Raw genomic sequence first — 16,457 nt, forward strand, 5'->3', positions numbered from 1 at the left:
ATTTACCACAACAGACCAGACATCACACTCATTGACAAACAATAAAATCACATACATTATAGACATATCCATTCCAAACACTCACAATATACAAAATGCATGCACTGAAACAATTAGCAAGTACACAGAACTCACTCAGGAAATAAAGCATCTGTGGAGGATGGATAGGGTGCTTATTGTACCTGTTGTTCTCTCCTCTACTGGTGTCATACCAGACACACTACACAAAAACCTGGGCACATTACAATTGAATAGAAACACATACGTCACACTACAGAAGGCCACTATATTGAATACATGTCATATTGTGAGAAAATTCCTGAATACAGACACACACACTGATACACTTCTTTAATTTCTGTTTTGGTTACTATGCCTCGACTTTAGTCCGGCATAGTACACAGCCACCGGTGTTAGTCGAGTATATCTCACTTAACCCAACATAATAATAATCAGCGCAGAGCCCAAACAGTAAGGGGTTTGAAAGTTGAAATTTGGTACATAGTTTGGGTACGTCACGAGAACGCACACTAAGAAAGGATTTTTCAAAATTTTTCCCCACGGAAGAGATAGACAGGATTAAGTCTTAACACTTCCATCGTTGATGGAAGTGTTACGTAACGATGGAAGTGTTAAGAGAAAGCGACGTGCAAGACGCAGATGCAGTATTTTTCGTTTTTGCAGGAAATTGAACATATTTTTAGACCTATCTAAAAATTCTGTCATTAGTCTGGAAACAGGGAGGACCCAATTCTTGCATTCGGTGAAAATGGGTAAGGTTGACTATAACATAATAATCTTAATATTCACTAAAACGGTTAGGATTTGAAAGTTGAAATTTGGTACACAGTTAGGGTACCACATTTAAGTACCAAAGTGTTAAGTAACAATGGAGAACAAGAGAAAGCGACGTGCAAGATTTATGGGCTCTGGAAAAAAAAAGAAAAAAGAGGAGAGTAATATGTTAGAACACATTCGGTTTTCAAATTTAAACAGATTAGTTCGGTTTTTCTTTAGAACATTCGATGAAAATCGAACAATAAAATCAGAACATGTCGTGAAAATCGAACAATATCAGAACATTCGATTTTCAAATTTGACCTTTCTTTAGAAAAACTTAGTTCGTTGATGAAATTACTCTTTTTCTTTTGTGACTATAACGTAATAATCTCAATCTTTGCTATTGTTACTTTTGCTCGAGCAACGCCGGGCCTACCTGCTAGTTTAATATAAAATATAAAATTTTACCTCATATATTTTATTATTATTATTATTATTGTTATAGTTTTTTAAACTGTTTCATTTATTCTACTACTACTAACAATATTATGCAAAAATTTATCTGTCTTTTAATTTAAGAATTATTTAATAATAATTTCAGTGGTATAAAATATTTGAAACATACAGGTAAACTTCCAACAAAACATTCGTTTTAATGTAAAGAATATGGCTAAGTTTTAACTTGTATTACTTAAATTATTATTATTATATATTCATTTATTAAATTGTAAATCAATGTTACTTTAATATAAAATGTATTTCTGCGTCGTACTTTAAAAAATTGAGGCATGTAAAGCAAATGGTAATGATATCATGTTTGAGTTTGATTAATTCCTCAATGCTACTGCATATATCAAAATCACATTAATCAAATATGTTATCTATGTTAAGCGAAGACTGCTGGTAAAACTGTGTTAATTAAACTTCTGCTGTGTGTATAAAGGGATTGCTGCAATTAATTTTGCATTTTAATCAAATTTATTAACACATTAGGCAAGGGATACCTTTATATGAAGATTTCTGAAATGAATAAAATTTTGTTATATTTAAGCTGATTTTCTGTATTAGAAAATAATCCATGAAGTTTTTTAATTTGAATGTTAATTCTGTTTTGAAGTAAATCTGTCAATATACTTTGTGTTTCTAATTGTACTATTGTTTTAATTGATATGATCTTATCAATGAAAACAATTGTATGATAGAATCTTGCATAGTGATTATTTTGAGGTTAATCTGTTATCAAGTTGAAATTAAAGTTAACACATTAGATTCTTTTTTTATCTTCTGTTAGTGCAGTTAGATATAAAAAAAAAGAATTTTGTTTGTTTCAGATCTTCATGTGTGTTATCTGTAATAATGCAAATAAATTGTTATTTATGAGTAGATGAATTACATGATTTTAATGATATGTATTTATATTTTAAATAAATACACTTTTATAATACACTTTTTATTTATCTGTTTCAACTAAAATAGTTCAATAACTTAAAATTTTGTTTATTTCATAGAGATTTTTTGCCAAGGGGAACAGGAATTGTAACTAGAAGACCTTTAATTTTGCAGCTAATTCATAATAATGGAGTTGGTAAGTAAAAGATGTTTAAAATAATGCTGGAATATCTCATTTGTCTGATTTTCTGTTGTTTAAAGAGCTGTTTTATAGAATTTTAGTAAAAGAACAATTATATAAACCTGAAACAGATTATTTATTGATATGATTTTATAACTAAGCAGGAATTTCCTTTTACTTGTTTAGTCAGTATTTAGTTTTTTAATTTGTTAATTCACAGTGTTCAGAATTATTAAAATAATAGTATTTAATATATTGGGTGTTTGGTAAGTTGACTAGACAGAGAAACAATACCTAATAGAAAAAAGATTCCTATTTAATTAGACATTAATGAGCAACAGTTAAAATTTTTTATATAATATAAAAATGATAGTAATCCTGTATTTTGTGCTGGTTTGGGCAGCATTCTTGCTTTGTTGTGTGCTCATTGCATTTTTTACTGAACATCTGTTATGTAGAAAGTTATTGATATTTTATATGAATAGTTTGATGTGTTTTTTTAATTTCAGTAAAATTCTATTAATAATTTTTCTATAAAACAGTTTGAAAAATTAATATTCAAACAGTTCAGTTGTTTATTGTAACATTGTCACAATGCTTGGCTGCAATTTTTAATCATATTTTTAATTAACTTAATTTAAAATATATGCTCTCCACCTCAAGTTAGTAGTGACTTGCTCCTGTACAGTACATAATACTTTTCCTTTAACAATAAAGTTGTGTCAGTCATCTATCTAACACCTTTCAGGAAAAGTTTTTGAATTGAAATAACATGACGTCTAGTTTGTATTGGAAGTTTGTATATAATTAATTGAAGCCTCCTGCCTCTAAGGTTTCCATATCTGGTCTTGTCTTTCATCTATCTAACTCTGTTCTTGAGATTAAGGAAAGAGTTACAGATAGACAACAGGGGAAATTTATAGATCTACAATTTTTTCAAATTGCAGCCCAATAATTTTAATAGTTTTCTTTTATTTTTGGTTTTTTAAATATCATTCAAAACATAATTAAAAAACAGCATGAAAAATTTATGGAATTACTATTAATTTCTTTTTTCATTTTATTCATCTTTTATTTTTAAAAAATTTATAATGGTTTCTTCTTATTTGAAGAAACTATTTTTAAAATTTAGTTAATTTGTAGAAAGTTTAATTTTAGAATTAGCTTTTATAAAATTTAAACTGATTTCACAAATTAACTGATGATAACACAAAAAAAGCTTTCTCATAACATATTGAATTAGTGACGTTACAATATTTAAGATATTTTTAATGTAAAAGAGTGAGAAGTTGTGAGAAACAAAAAACATTTTTGGTTTTGTCTGCTTAATTACTTAGTAATAGATTGATCAATTTATAAAAATCATGTTGAATGCCCTTTTTTCAATGTTTAAAAACCAAAATTTATATTTTGCAATTTAAGTATTTAGAATACAGATTTTTTTTTTTTATAAATAATAATAATAATAGAAACAATTATTTTTTTATTAATGCACATAATTTTTAAAACTGGTGTATTTTGAAATCTATATTGTTTGACTTTAATATTGTTTAAATTGAGTTAAACTATATTAATCTAAAAATTTTTTATATATTTGGTTTAAATTGAAGTTTAAAATATAAATGTAGTTTAGCAACTCTTGCTAATCTAATCTAATCTGAACTAAATTAAACTGTATTTAAATGTTTAAATTTATTGTACTGGATTAGTGAGAAATCAGGATTAGAAGCATTATATATAAAAGGGAGTTGAAAGGACTACAGACAAATATATGTATTTTTAAAATGTGTAGTACATTTTTAATTTTTTATACACAGTTCCTTAAACTGACATATTTTATCATGTTTTAAAAAAAAAATCTGTTTTTTTTTTTTTTAAATTTGGAACATTTAATGAAAAAATAAGCAAAATTAATTTAAATTAGCAGAATTTATATAAGTGAGAATGCACTTTGTCATATCGCTACGATAATTTTCATGCCAAATACTGTATAAACGTTGCAAAAAGTTCACTGAGTTCAGCGTTATATTCACATTTGCTTGTCGCAAGTACTTTCGACGAACCTTACTGTCGCCGTCATCAGGCGAGTTCATAAATTTGCCGAAAAAACTTTAAATGGAACTAATCCGATGTAGAATAGAACGGATAAAGCTTTGCCAAAACCGTTAAGAACGCAAAAAAAAAAAAAAAAAAATTCAAGACGTTCGAAAGTCAATCGAGCATCTGGCTCCGCGACTAGCGACGCTGCGCATGCGCAGACCCGCGCTCACGCTATACGTATGTTAGACAATGCTAAAACGTGCTCAAACGCTTGTACAGCATGACCCAAACATTGGGCAGATCAAGAGTGGGAGTGTTGCATGCGTCCAGAGTGGTGGTAAGGAGGGATTCCCAGATGAAAACAATTTTTCTATCCTTGCAGCTCCTGAGCATAAGCGCTTGTGGCCATAGCGAATTGTAACCCTGTTCGAGTACCTTTCTTGTAAGCTCTGTGGTGTGCCTACCCCTCGCCACATCATCTTGGTGCTCGGCAAGGCGGCTGGCAAGCATTCTGGTGGTGGCCCCGATATATCGTATGCTTACTTCCGTTGCGAGATTTTCCAGCGGGACAGCATAGACCCCCGACTTCTCGAGCGTGGAGAACTTGTATCTATCGTTGCAAAGAAGCTTGCGTAAGCTTGGAAGTAGAGCTAATGGTATTACTAGGTTGCGCTTTCTAAATATTCTGCAGATACGTATTGAAAGGGGTCCGAGGTATGGCAACGATGTTTGAACCACAGAAAACTCCCTCTTGCTGCTTAGCATGGTGCTTGGAAACAATGATTTCTTTACCCTACTGAGCACATGCGTTTATTCTTCCTAAATATTCTGCGAGGCACTTCCGTTTACTCCTGATTAGCTTTACGAGTAGAGACCTTTCCACACTCAAAAGGTACCACCGTAGGCATGGTGGAAACGCCTTGTACTTTAGGGAAATAGACTTAGTTACCACCCTTTGCGTTCTGCAGCTTAGAAAGAAGTGAAGTTGGGCAAGCTGCTTGTGCCACTGTTTCTTTAGTTTCAGCAAGTTGTAAAAGAGGCTTTTAGCGATTTCCATCTCTTAAATATCGCTACGATAATTTTCATGCCAAATACTGTATAAACGTTGCAAAAAGTTTACTGAGTTCAGCGTTATATCCACATTTGCTTGTCACAAGTACTTTCAATGAACCTTACTGTCGTCATCATCAAGCGAGTTCATAAATTTGCCAAAAAAACTTTAAATGGAACTAATCCGATGTAGAATAGAATGGATAAAGGTTTGCCAAAGCCAAAACCCACAAAGCAAATTGGCTGCTATGCCCACTAGTAAACAAACAATCTCATCCTACCTACTATTTAGAGAAAGCACTCGCTAAATTTCTGCACGCCATAGTTCTGGATTCCCCACACATCACTCCCTCTTCTGTTATTGCCAAGTCCACCATCGTGTCAAGCATCGGAGCTCTGCGACATGACGCCTACACCTTCTACAAGCTAGATGTAATTTCTTTATACCCTTCTGTACCCACCTTTGAGGCCTTAATGCTGGCCAACTCTCTTCTACTAAAAACCGGCTTCAGCATCCAGCAGGTGCTTGATTTACGGGATGCGCTCATTTTTGTCACCGAGCATAATTACTTCCGTTTCAACCAGAGAATTTATTTACAAAAGCAAGGAATCCCCATGGGCTCTCCTCTATCTGCCATCTTAGCAGAACTCGTCATGAGAAAGATAGAGCGCAGAACATTCGATTCCCCGCTTGCTATCCGCTACCCACGCTTGTATCTCCACTATGTAGATGACATCTTAGTAGCATGGGAAGACACAGAAGAGGCCTTTCTTATCTTTAAGCAACAGCTCTCAAGTGTATACCCTTCCATTAATTTTACCTAGGAGAAAAAACGATGCTGCAATAACGTTCTTAGACCTGCGTATATGTAAGTCTCCGGAAGGTCTACAATTCTCAGTACACCACAAGTCCAACATAGCTCCGTACATCGTCCCAGCAGAGGCCTTTCAGCCTTCTCGATACGTCAACGCCGCAATCACCTCCCTCATTAGAAGGGCATTTTTGCTTTCCTCCACACAGGAGCTGACGAATATCGAGTTAGACAACATCAGTTTGGCAGTACGCACGGCTGGCTTCTCACGTGCAAAATTTACACATGTGCTCAGTAGGGTAAAGAAATCATTGTTTCCAAGCACCATGCTAAGCAGCAAGAGGGAGTTTTCTGTGGTTCAAACATCGTTGCCATACCTCGGACCCCTTTCAATACGTATCTGCAGAATATTTAGAAAGCGCAACCTAGTAATACCATTAGCTCTACTTCCAAGCTTACGCAAGCTTCTTTGCAACGATAGATACAAGTTCTCCACGCTCGAGAAGTCGGGGGTCTATGCTGTCCCGCTGGAAAATCTCGCAACGGAAGTAAGCATACGATATATCGGGGCCACCACCAGAATGCTTGCCAGCCGCCTTGCCGAGCACCAAGATGATGTGGCGAGGGGTAGGCACACCACAGAGCTTACAAGAAAGGTACTCGAACAGGGTTACAATTCGCTATGGCCACAAGCGCTTATGCTCAGGAGCTGCAAGGATAGAAAAATTGTTTTCATCTGGGAATCCCTCCTTACCACCACTCTGGACGCATGCAACACTCCCACTCTTGATCTGCCCAATGTTTGGGTCATGCTGTACAAGCGTTTGAGCACGTTTTAGCATTGTCTAACATACGTATAGCGTGAGCGCGGGTCTGCGCATGCGCAGCGTCGCTAGTCGCGGAGCCAGATGCTCGATTGACTTTCGAACGTCTTGAATTTTTTTTTTTTTTTTTTTTTTTGCGTTCTTAACGGTTTTGGCAAAGCTTTATCCGTTCTATTCTACATCGGATTAGTTCCATTTAAAGTTTTTTCGGCAAATTTATGAACTCGCCTGATGACGGCGACAGTAAGGTTCGTCGAAAGTACTTGTGACAAGCAAATGTGGATATAACGCTGAACTCAGTGAACTCTTTGGAACGTTTGCACTTGTCAAAATTAAAATAATAATAAAATAATCTATATATGTGTAATAGCACATGTATAGGTTGTCAATTACTTACCACTTACCTATTGTTTAATATTAATAATTTAATACATATAAAATCTAAATTAAAATGATGTAAATTATTTTATAATTATATTTATATAACTTAATCAATTACGTTTTAAAAAATGTTTATTGTTTAGTAATGTGACTTTTTTTGTCTAGAATATGGTGAATTTCTTCATACACGAGGTAAAAAGTACACTGATTTTGATCAGATCAGAAAAGAAATTGAAGATGAAACAGATCGCACAACTGGATCAAATAAAGGAATTTCATCACTTCCTATTAACTTAAGGATATATTCTCCAAATGGTATATTATATTTTTTGAATATTGAAAATAAACTTTTATGACAGTTAAAAATTTGAGATATAAAAAGTTACTTTTAAAATAATGTTAAATATTTTTTACAGAAGAAATTGCAAGTTGAAATTTCACTCCGGGTTGATTGTTTTCTTCCAGTAATTCTACATTATTTAATTAAAAATAATGACTATTAAATTTATTAAGAGATGGCACTTAATGCCTCCCTCTAGTACCAAATTGTTTCATAATTTATTAGTAGTATAGCCGTTATCTAGCCTGATGACATTCAGCATTCATTGGCTTGTAGTTTTATAATGTATCAGGTTTTAGTGATGTTGTTTGTTTACATAAGTTTTTTATATAAATAAATTAATGTATACATATGTTATTGTTGTATACAATTGTATATTTACATATGTATACATATGTAAACATACAATTTCATTATAATACAGTATCTAAAATTATTTAAATAATAATTATAGCTATAATACATAAGTTTGGTTTTTCAATTTGTTTGTATTATTTTTAGTAGTAATAGTTGTTTTAAAAATAAAATAATAGTTTATTTACAGATCCTTAAATTTTATTTAATACATTATTTTTACCAAATTTTGAGTATCATTTTTAAGGAAAACTGAGATTCATGTTGTCAGCATTGAATATTGTTATTAAATAAGATTTTCTGCACAGATTTTTATTTTATGAACTTAAATGATAGTTGATATGCTATAGATATTCTAAATGTCCTTTATTTTTGAAATATTGTGTGCACACACATGAACAAACTAATACTATGCAGTTTTTAGGCTGCAAGGCCGTAGTCCCCCAAAAGGTCTAAAAGAAAACTTGAGTGTCACGAACACCAGTAATTGAGTGCTGCCACAAATAGCTAAGTGTAGAAGATAGTGCCAAGTGGCTGTTAGTAGGAAGACTTTTATGTACTTAATACTAATAAAACTGAATGCGAGCATGAATCTTTATACTATGTAACAACTAGACAGACAGTGCGAAAAATGAACACAATGACAAACTAGACAAGATGAACAAATTGACAGAAGACAAACGAGCAAGACCCTGAATTTTTTTTCCAATTATTTTTATTTATTTATTTATTTTAGTTATTTATTTAATTTTTAACATTAACTTACTCACTAACTAAACTAACATCTGTCTTAACCTAGGACAAACCTATCCAGACGACTAAAGCTAACAAACCCTAATCTAATTTAACCTAACCAAAAATGAAGCTATGGTCCCTAATCCAAGTTACAACTAGGACTAACCGAATTTAGACTGAAAAAGAAGACAGAAAATAAGAATTAAAATACAAAGTTAAAGGCAACTATATACCAACAGTTGAAACAAAGCAAGGGAAAGCTAATTGCCATCCATGCCCCCGGAGTGAGTGCTCTCAAGAGCCCCAGTAAGGGATATAAATGTTAGTAGATGATGGAACATTGTATGTCTGTGAATGAGTTGGTGTGAGTTGCAAGGCCAGTTGTACCCTTCAAAAATAGCATTAAACTCATCATTAATCTCATTAAACTATCCCTAATGTGATTGTACCTATTGCAGCAAAAAAGTAAGTGAAAAAGTGTTTGGTCCTCCTGAATATCACAATTGCATTGTGGATTGTCCCCAAGGTTAAATCTATGCAAGTATTGCTTAAAGTTGCCCTGTCCTGTAAGTAGCTGAGTCAGGGTGTAACTAGGATAAAAGTGGCAAAGAATCACAATACTGTCAACCTTAGAGATGAAAGTGTAGGTGAGCCTACCAGTAGTGTCATAGTCCCAGCTGTCTTGCCAGAAAATGAAGATTCGCTTCTTGACATGATTGTTGATATACGAGGTAGGAATGTAAGTGAAAGTACTAGTGACTGAAGACTTTGCAGCTCAATTGGCAAGACAGTCAGCGGTCTCATTGCCGAGAAACCCTGCAGGACCCGGGACTGATTGGAAATCTGTTCTAATGTTGTCTGTCTGAGAATGTGGTGTATGAATGGATGAGTTTTAAGTCACTGTCAGACTTCGCAATCCTGTGTAAAGCTACCCAATTGTCAGAATAAATGCGATAGTGTAAATAGTGTCTTTTGTCCTTCCTATGCCTAATGTGAATTAAGCTCATACAAATAGCTAAAGTTTCCACCTGTGCTATTGAGCAGTGTGTAAAGTTATAATCATTGTATAAAGCTAAATCTATAATAAATACTGAAATTGCAAGCATAAACTTTTTTTTTATTATATTAAAAATTTGCCGGGAAGAATTCAAACATAATAAATTATATTTTTTTTATTATGTTTGACATTTTTTATTTAAAAAAGTTCTACTATAGCAAAAACACACTTACGTAAAAACCAGATAACTGGAGTGGTTGATATTAGGGTCGCTAACGTTTTCGTAGCCCCGTCTGGGCTCTTCTTCAGGCTTTGTAGTAATAAATATAAGCCGAACGTTGGATTTCGAATATATTTCCGTTTTGGAAAGAACCGTGTTTCGAATTCTGCCATGTATAAATGTTCCAACATATTTTTAAACGAAACGATCGCCAGTCCGTGCAGTATGTTGGAACGTTTACATGTGGCAGAATTCGAAACACTGTTCTTTCCAAAAGGGAAATATATTCGAAATTCAACGTTCGGCTTATATTTATTACTACAAAGCCTGAAGAAGAGCTCAGCTCAGACGGGGCTACGAAAACGTTAGCGACCCTAATATAAACCACTCCGGTTATCTGGTTCTTATGTAAGTGTGTTTTTGTATTGAATCCCGGTGTGTAAAGAAGATTGATTCTACTATAGCATTTGCTATGCATTTTTTGAATGTAAAATTTTCTTCATTTCTTATATTTTAAGAAACCTAATTGAAAATTGATGAGAACAGGATCTTAATGACATCAAAATTCTTTATATGTTATAATCACAAAATAACTTAATCAATATAAGTATCATTTTACTTGACAGTTTAGAAAGATATGGTTGTTATTTCCAATAAGATTTGTTATAAAATCAACATTTTTATTGCAAAACATTGATTTATTATGGTTATGATTCGTTAATTGTATTTTCAAAAAATAGCTACATATAAAACCATATAACCAATTCAATAAACACACTCAAACATACTTTTTAATGTTTTTAAAAGCTACATTTCTTTTAAAATGATTACAAATTTAAAAAAAAAAACAATATTTCAAATGACAACAAACACACACACAAAAAAAAAATGCATTTCGTAAAAACATTTCTAATTTTGAACATCTGAATAAAAATATTGAACAAATTCTTATATTTTATAACTAATTTTTTATTTATTTAATACTTTTCTTTTTATAATATATTCATTTAATAATTTAAGTAAAATTACAATAAACGAAATGCAAATTTAGTATAATGTTGCTGTATTTGAATCAGATTGGTGTAATTTAATAGTATTTTTATATTGCTAACATTTACATAATAATAATAATCACTACAAACAAATATAGTCACTGCGAGAGTTTTTCCATAGAAAACAAGAAACATCACAGTTACATAAAGCAGTAACTCTAGCAGACTCAAATAACACACCATTAAATTTACACTCACAACATATGGACACGACACAACATATAAAAAGCATAGGCACCATTAAGCAATCGTGGGCTCAAAAGGCACTCCATGGCAGGCATCCTTACGACCTGGCCCAGGATTTTGTTGACAAAACTGCATCAAACAGCTGGTTAGCTCAGGGATGCCTCTTTGGGGAGACGGAAGGATTCATGATTGCCATACAGGATCAGGTCATAAATACTAAAAACTACAGAAAACACATACTCAAAGATACAACACTCATGAATGACATATGCAGAAAATATCACATTATGCCAGAAACTATACAACACATCACTTCTGGTTGCAAGCTCTTGGCACAGACAGATTATCTACATAGACATAATCAAGTAGCAAATATAATACACCAAGAACCTACAGAGAAACACAAATTATTAGACATCTACAAACCATAATACAAGTATAATCCACAGACAGTATTGGAAAACAACACACAAAATGTACTACAACGGAGCCATTATCACAGATAAAACAATTTACCACAACAGACCAGACGTCACACTCATTGACAAACACAATAAAATCACATACATTATAGACATATCCATTCCAAACACTCACAATGTACAAAACACATTCACTGGAAAAATCAGCAAGTACACAGAACTCGTCCAGGAAGTAAGGCATCTGTGGAGGATGGATAGAGTGCTTATTGTATCTGTTGTTCTCTCCTGTACAGGTGTGATACCATACACACTACACAAAACCAGGAACATTACAATTGAATAGAAACACATACATCACACTACAGAAGGCCACAATATTGAGTACATGCCATATTGTTAGGAAATTCCTGAATACTGACACTGACACTTATTTAATTTTAGTTTTGTTTTGGTTGCTATGCCTTAACTCTGGTCTGGCATAGTGCACAGCCACCAGTGTCAACCGAGTATAACCCGCTACACCCAACATAATAATAATAATAATAATAATATGGGCTATTAAACAAAAATAAATGCAGAGATATTATCTTGTCATTAACCAATGTTAAATTTTAAAACATTAGGAAAAATAACTTTATTTTTATATCAAAAATTAAAATAAAATGTAATTAATAAATTTCAAGTTTTTGCAGAATTATAAAATTAGTATAAAAGTAGATGTATGAAATAAATTTGTAAAAAATTTTATTAAAGTATCCACCTTATTGTATTAAAAATGTGATTTGGTATTAATTTCATTACAATCATACATGGATTACAGAATAAAAGTAAGTGGTTAAATGTTAATTTTATTATTTTTTTCAAATCTCAAAATGTAATTTTCTTGAAACTGAAATTTAGAAAAGTTTAATTTTGTTTGTAGAGTTAAACTGATTTGAAATTATTATTCACAATTTTCATAAAAGTTCAAATAACTTGGTACACATATTGATTGATAAATAAAGAAGCAAAATAATTGTTAGTTCAGATAAAAGAAATATTTTTGGTCAAACATTTGACCATTCTCAATTTACAACAATTTAATTAACAGATTACACAATTTTAATATGTTAATTGAGTTATAAGCTGAAGATGATCAGATATTTTACCAAAAAATGTTAGTTTAATTAACCAATACTTATTAAAACCAAGTAAACAGAATAAACAATGTTAAAAAACTATCAAAGTATAACAAAAAATAATAATAAAAAAATTTGTCAAAATGATGATAAAATGAAATAAAATGAAAAGGAATGTATAAATACAATAATAAAAATAAAAGTAATAATTAAAAAGGTTAAAATTTATATAATTTTCTTGCACAATAGCTCTTAAATGAATAATTTTAACTTCTTCAATAAGTTGTTTTATTTTGAATACTGTAATGTTTATCTTTGGAAGAAGAGTATAGAATTATAACATAATCTTTAAAAAACTACTTTAATAGAAAAAAAATAATAAAAATTTTATAAAATTCAAGAAAAAACTTCTCTCTTCACAGGTAATTAAAGAACTTTCAAATAACACTTTATATTTTTCAACATATCCTATTTTAAGATGAATTTAATAAATTTTCTATAGTATTAGTTTCCTCTCAAAAGAATAGAGTATCAAGACTATTATATGAATAAATAAAAGAAAAGATGAAACTTAAAACAGCAGTAGTAGTTTACAAGATATTTTGTATTTGTGAAAATCAAAGTAAATATTACACAGGAAAAAATGAAGAGATTACTCAAAAAATTGATTAAAAGTGTATCAAGCAGCTATTAGGAGTTGTGACATCACCACAGTATTTATGTTGTAGTGAAACAAATTGTAACATTAATACAGATATATATTAAATTTTGTATAAAGAAAAACATATCATTAAAATAAATATACTTTAAAAGATAAAAAATTATTTCGTAAAAGAACTCTTATCTTAAAACTGATGGAGTCAGATAATCAAAGTCTTTTCTTGTTTGTACTAGCCTCCATATGTCAGAAAAGATTGGGAAATTAATTTTTCCATGTATTATTAAATAGTACAAACAAGAAAAGACATCATTAAAAGAAAAATTAAAGAACATTTTGCAATAATAAAAAAGAAAAATAAATAATAATTTAAATAATGGCATTAACATTAATGCATGTTGGGATAGAATTGTAAACTTGAAATAAACTGCATGTGGATAGAATTGTATAATCATCACCAAAAAGGCCTCAGAAATATCACTTTGGCAAAATACATTTGGTATCCTGTTTTAAGTATTGTTTGGTGTTCTTTAACCCTTTCCATGCAGTTATACGCCTTTAGGCGTATGTCACGTGACTTGCCGTTAATTCGTGATGCGGCAAACGCCTTTCGGTGTAATTAATCAAAAAATTCGATTATTTTGCGTTATATTCGATTTTCCAGCGATCTTAGCTTTGATTCGCTATTCTGTAGGTCGATTGACTTTGTTTAAGCCAAAAAGTGTTTTGTGACCACCCCTGGGCCATAAATATTTCGGTAAAATTAGACCCTCTCCCTGCCAAGTAATTAGAGACATAGTGTAAATAATGGCAATAACTTCTCCCCCGCTCTAGCTAGAGAACTGCGGTTTCTTTTATTTAAAAGAATACAGTTGTATCTAACTAACAAATATAGAAAGTTTAGCGATTTTCTGTAAATTAATTATTTTTTTCTTTTGTTCGTAAGCTTCAAATTTTAATATTATTTTAAATTTCTATTAAACTAAAAATTAAACAGTCGTAAACTGTAATATGTTCTTAATCAAACGCTAGAAACAGATTAAACATAGCGTGATTTTAAAGCAAAATATCGCGATTTAAAAATTATCCAAAAACTGCAAAAAATGCGCCGCATGACGAATTCCACTCAATTATTTGCTGTAAATCGCCAGCCTGGAAAGGGTTAATTACCTCAAAAGTTGGAAGAGGTGAAAAGTTTTTCTTAAATTTTATACATGTTTTAATAAAATTAATTTCAGTCCCACTGTAAAGTTTAAAAAGTTTAAAACACTTTATTATTATAAAAAAAATAATAATAACTGTACATTGAGTCTTAGCACTTTCAAACCTCTCTATTTCAGACATCAGAATTTCTCTGCTCAGCTGTTTTGAGTTTCATGGAATTTAGAATATATTTGACTTTTAGAATTAATGGAATTTTAAAGAACTTTTGAATTGACTATTTCTTAGTCAATTTTTGAATTGATGATCTGAGGGTTCAAAAATACTCAGGAAGTGCTTGATGCAAAATTTTTATTGTTTCTCCATTAAAGCAGTTTTTAAAGAATTCTATTTTATGCAGTGTGATCTGATTTTTAAAAAATAAAATAGAATAAATTATTTTAAAATTAGAGGAAAAAAATTGTGTAATGAATAGTTTAGAGATAATTTGATAACTTTTCCCAAATATAATTCATGTATGTAAATAATTTTTAGTTTTAAAAATATAAAAAAATTTAATCCTAACAAAATAAGTGCTAGAAAATGAATTTATAGGAATCATCATATAAATATTAAAATTATATACAGATGAAAAGATTAGATTACTTAAATAATTATGACTTAAAGGAAAACAATGTTACAGTTGATTATAACTGAAAGGAAGAATAAAAAAAAATTATTCAAGGTAGCCATATAACAGTTAAGAAATAGATATTTATAACAAATGATTTAAGTAGAATATGATTAATAAATGTTGAGATTAACTACAAAAGATTAGGAATGATTAAAAAAAATGAACTTTCTGATATGCTGACAAGCAAGGCAAAGCCAAGAAGTCATTGATCATTTGCAGTTTGAAAATGAAAATTTGTTGATTGAATGCTAATTAAAAATAAATAAATTGAATGCACCACAAAAGCAAATTAAAGAATAATGCAGAGTTAATTTCCAATCTCATCAAAAGCAACTTACTCAACAGTCATTGGAACAGACAGTCTAGATGTAAACTAAATGCTTTTTTTCAAGGATGGCATTGCACAAAACTAAAACATTCTGCTCTCATGTTTTGTGAAGAGTTGAACCAAACTATTCTCTTTCATGAAGATGTAATTGATGAATGTTGTTCATTCCACAACAAAATGAAACTAAAATTTGCACAGCTTTATATTTTATAGAACAAGAAACAGATACAGCTGAATTACAAAATCATCAGTATTAATTTACAAAAAGTAAGAAATTAATGAAACCATATTTTCCTTGTATGTATTATAGTGAAATAGATAAGTGAACTTTACAAGTATAACTTTTCAATAGTATTTTATATAGTTTGTCATATGATAGGCAATCAACTTGTTGTTATGTTTTAGTATTATGTTATCTATTAGTTTTATGATATTTTACAACAAAAAACAATTACTTTGTTTATTATCAATTATCTCATTATAAAAACAATTATCATATAAAAACAATTATCTCATTGTTTTCATTGTGAAATTATCAATTTATTAGCAGATAAGCCCGGCATTGCTCGGGCAAAAAGTAACGATAGCAAAAATTAGCATTATTACATTATAGCCAATCTTACCCGTTTTCACAAAATGCAAGAATTAGGTCCCCGTTTCCAGACTAATTAGAGAATTTTTAGATGTGTCTAAAAATATGTTCAATTTCCCGCAAAAATGCAAAAAACCACATCTGCACCTGTAAATCTTGCACGC

At 30.9% G+C, this 16,457-nt stretch overlaps 1 protein-coding gene across 4 annotated transcripts in view; it reads left to right on the plus strand.

The window, feature by feature from the left end:
* Nucleotides 1-16,457, plus strand: part of LOC136975971 (dynamin-like) — a 104,200-nt gene that overhangs the window by 21,130 nt on the left and 66,613 nt on the right. For all 4 annotated transcript variants that reach the window (XM_067271159.1, XM_067271161.1, XM_067271160.1 and 1 more), the window contains exons 2-3: nt 2,289-2,365; nt 7,623-7,772. In XM_067271159.1, the coding sequence (XP_067127260.1) occupies nt 2,289-2,365; nt 7,623-7,772 (227 nt within the window). The remainder of the gene's footprint in view (nt 1-2,288; nt 2,366-7,622; nt 7,773-16,457) is intronic.

Source organism: Centruroides vittatus, unplaced genomic scaffold (genome assembly GCF_030686945.1).
Source record: "Centruroides vittatus isolate TY-2023 unplaced genomic scaffold, ASM3068694v2 contig_392, whole genome shotgun sequence".
NCBI lineage: Eukaryota > Metazoa > Arthropoda > Arachnida > Scorpiones > Buthidae > Centruroides > Centruroides vittatus.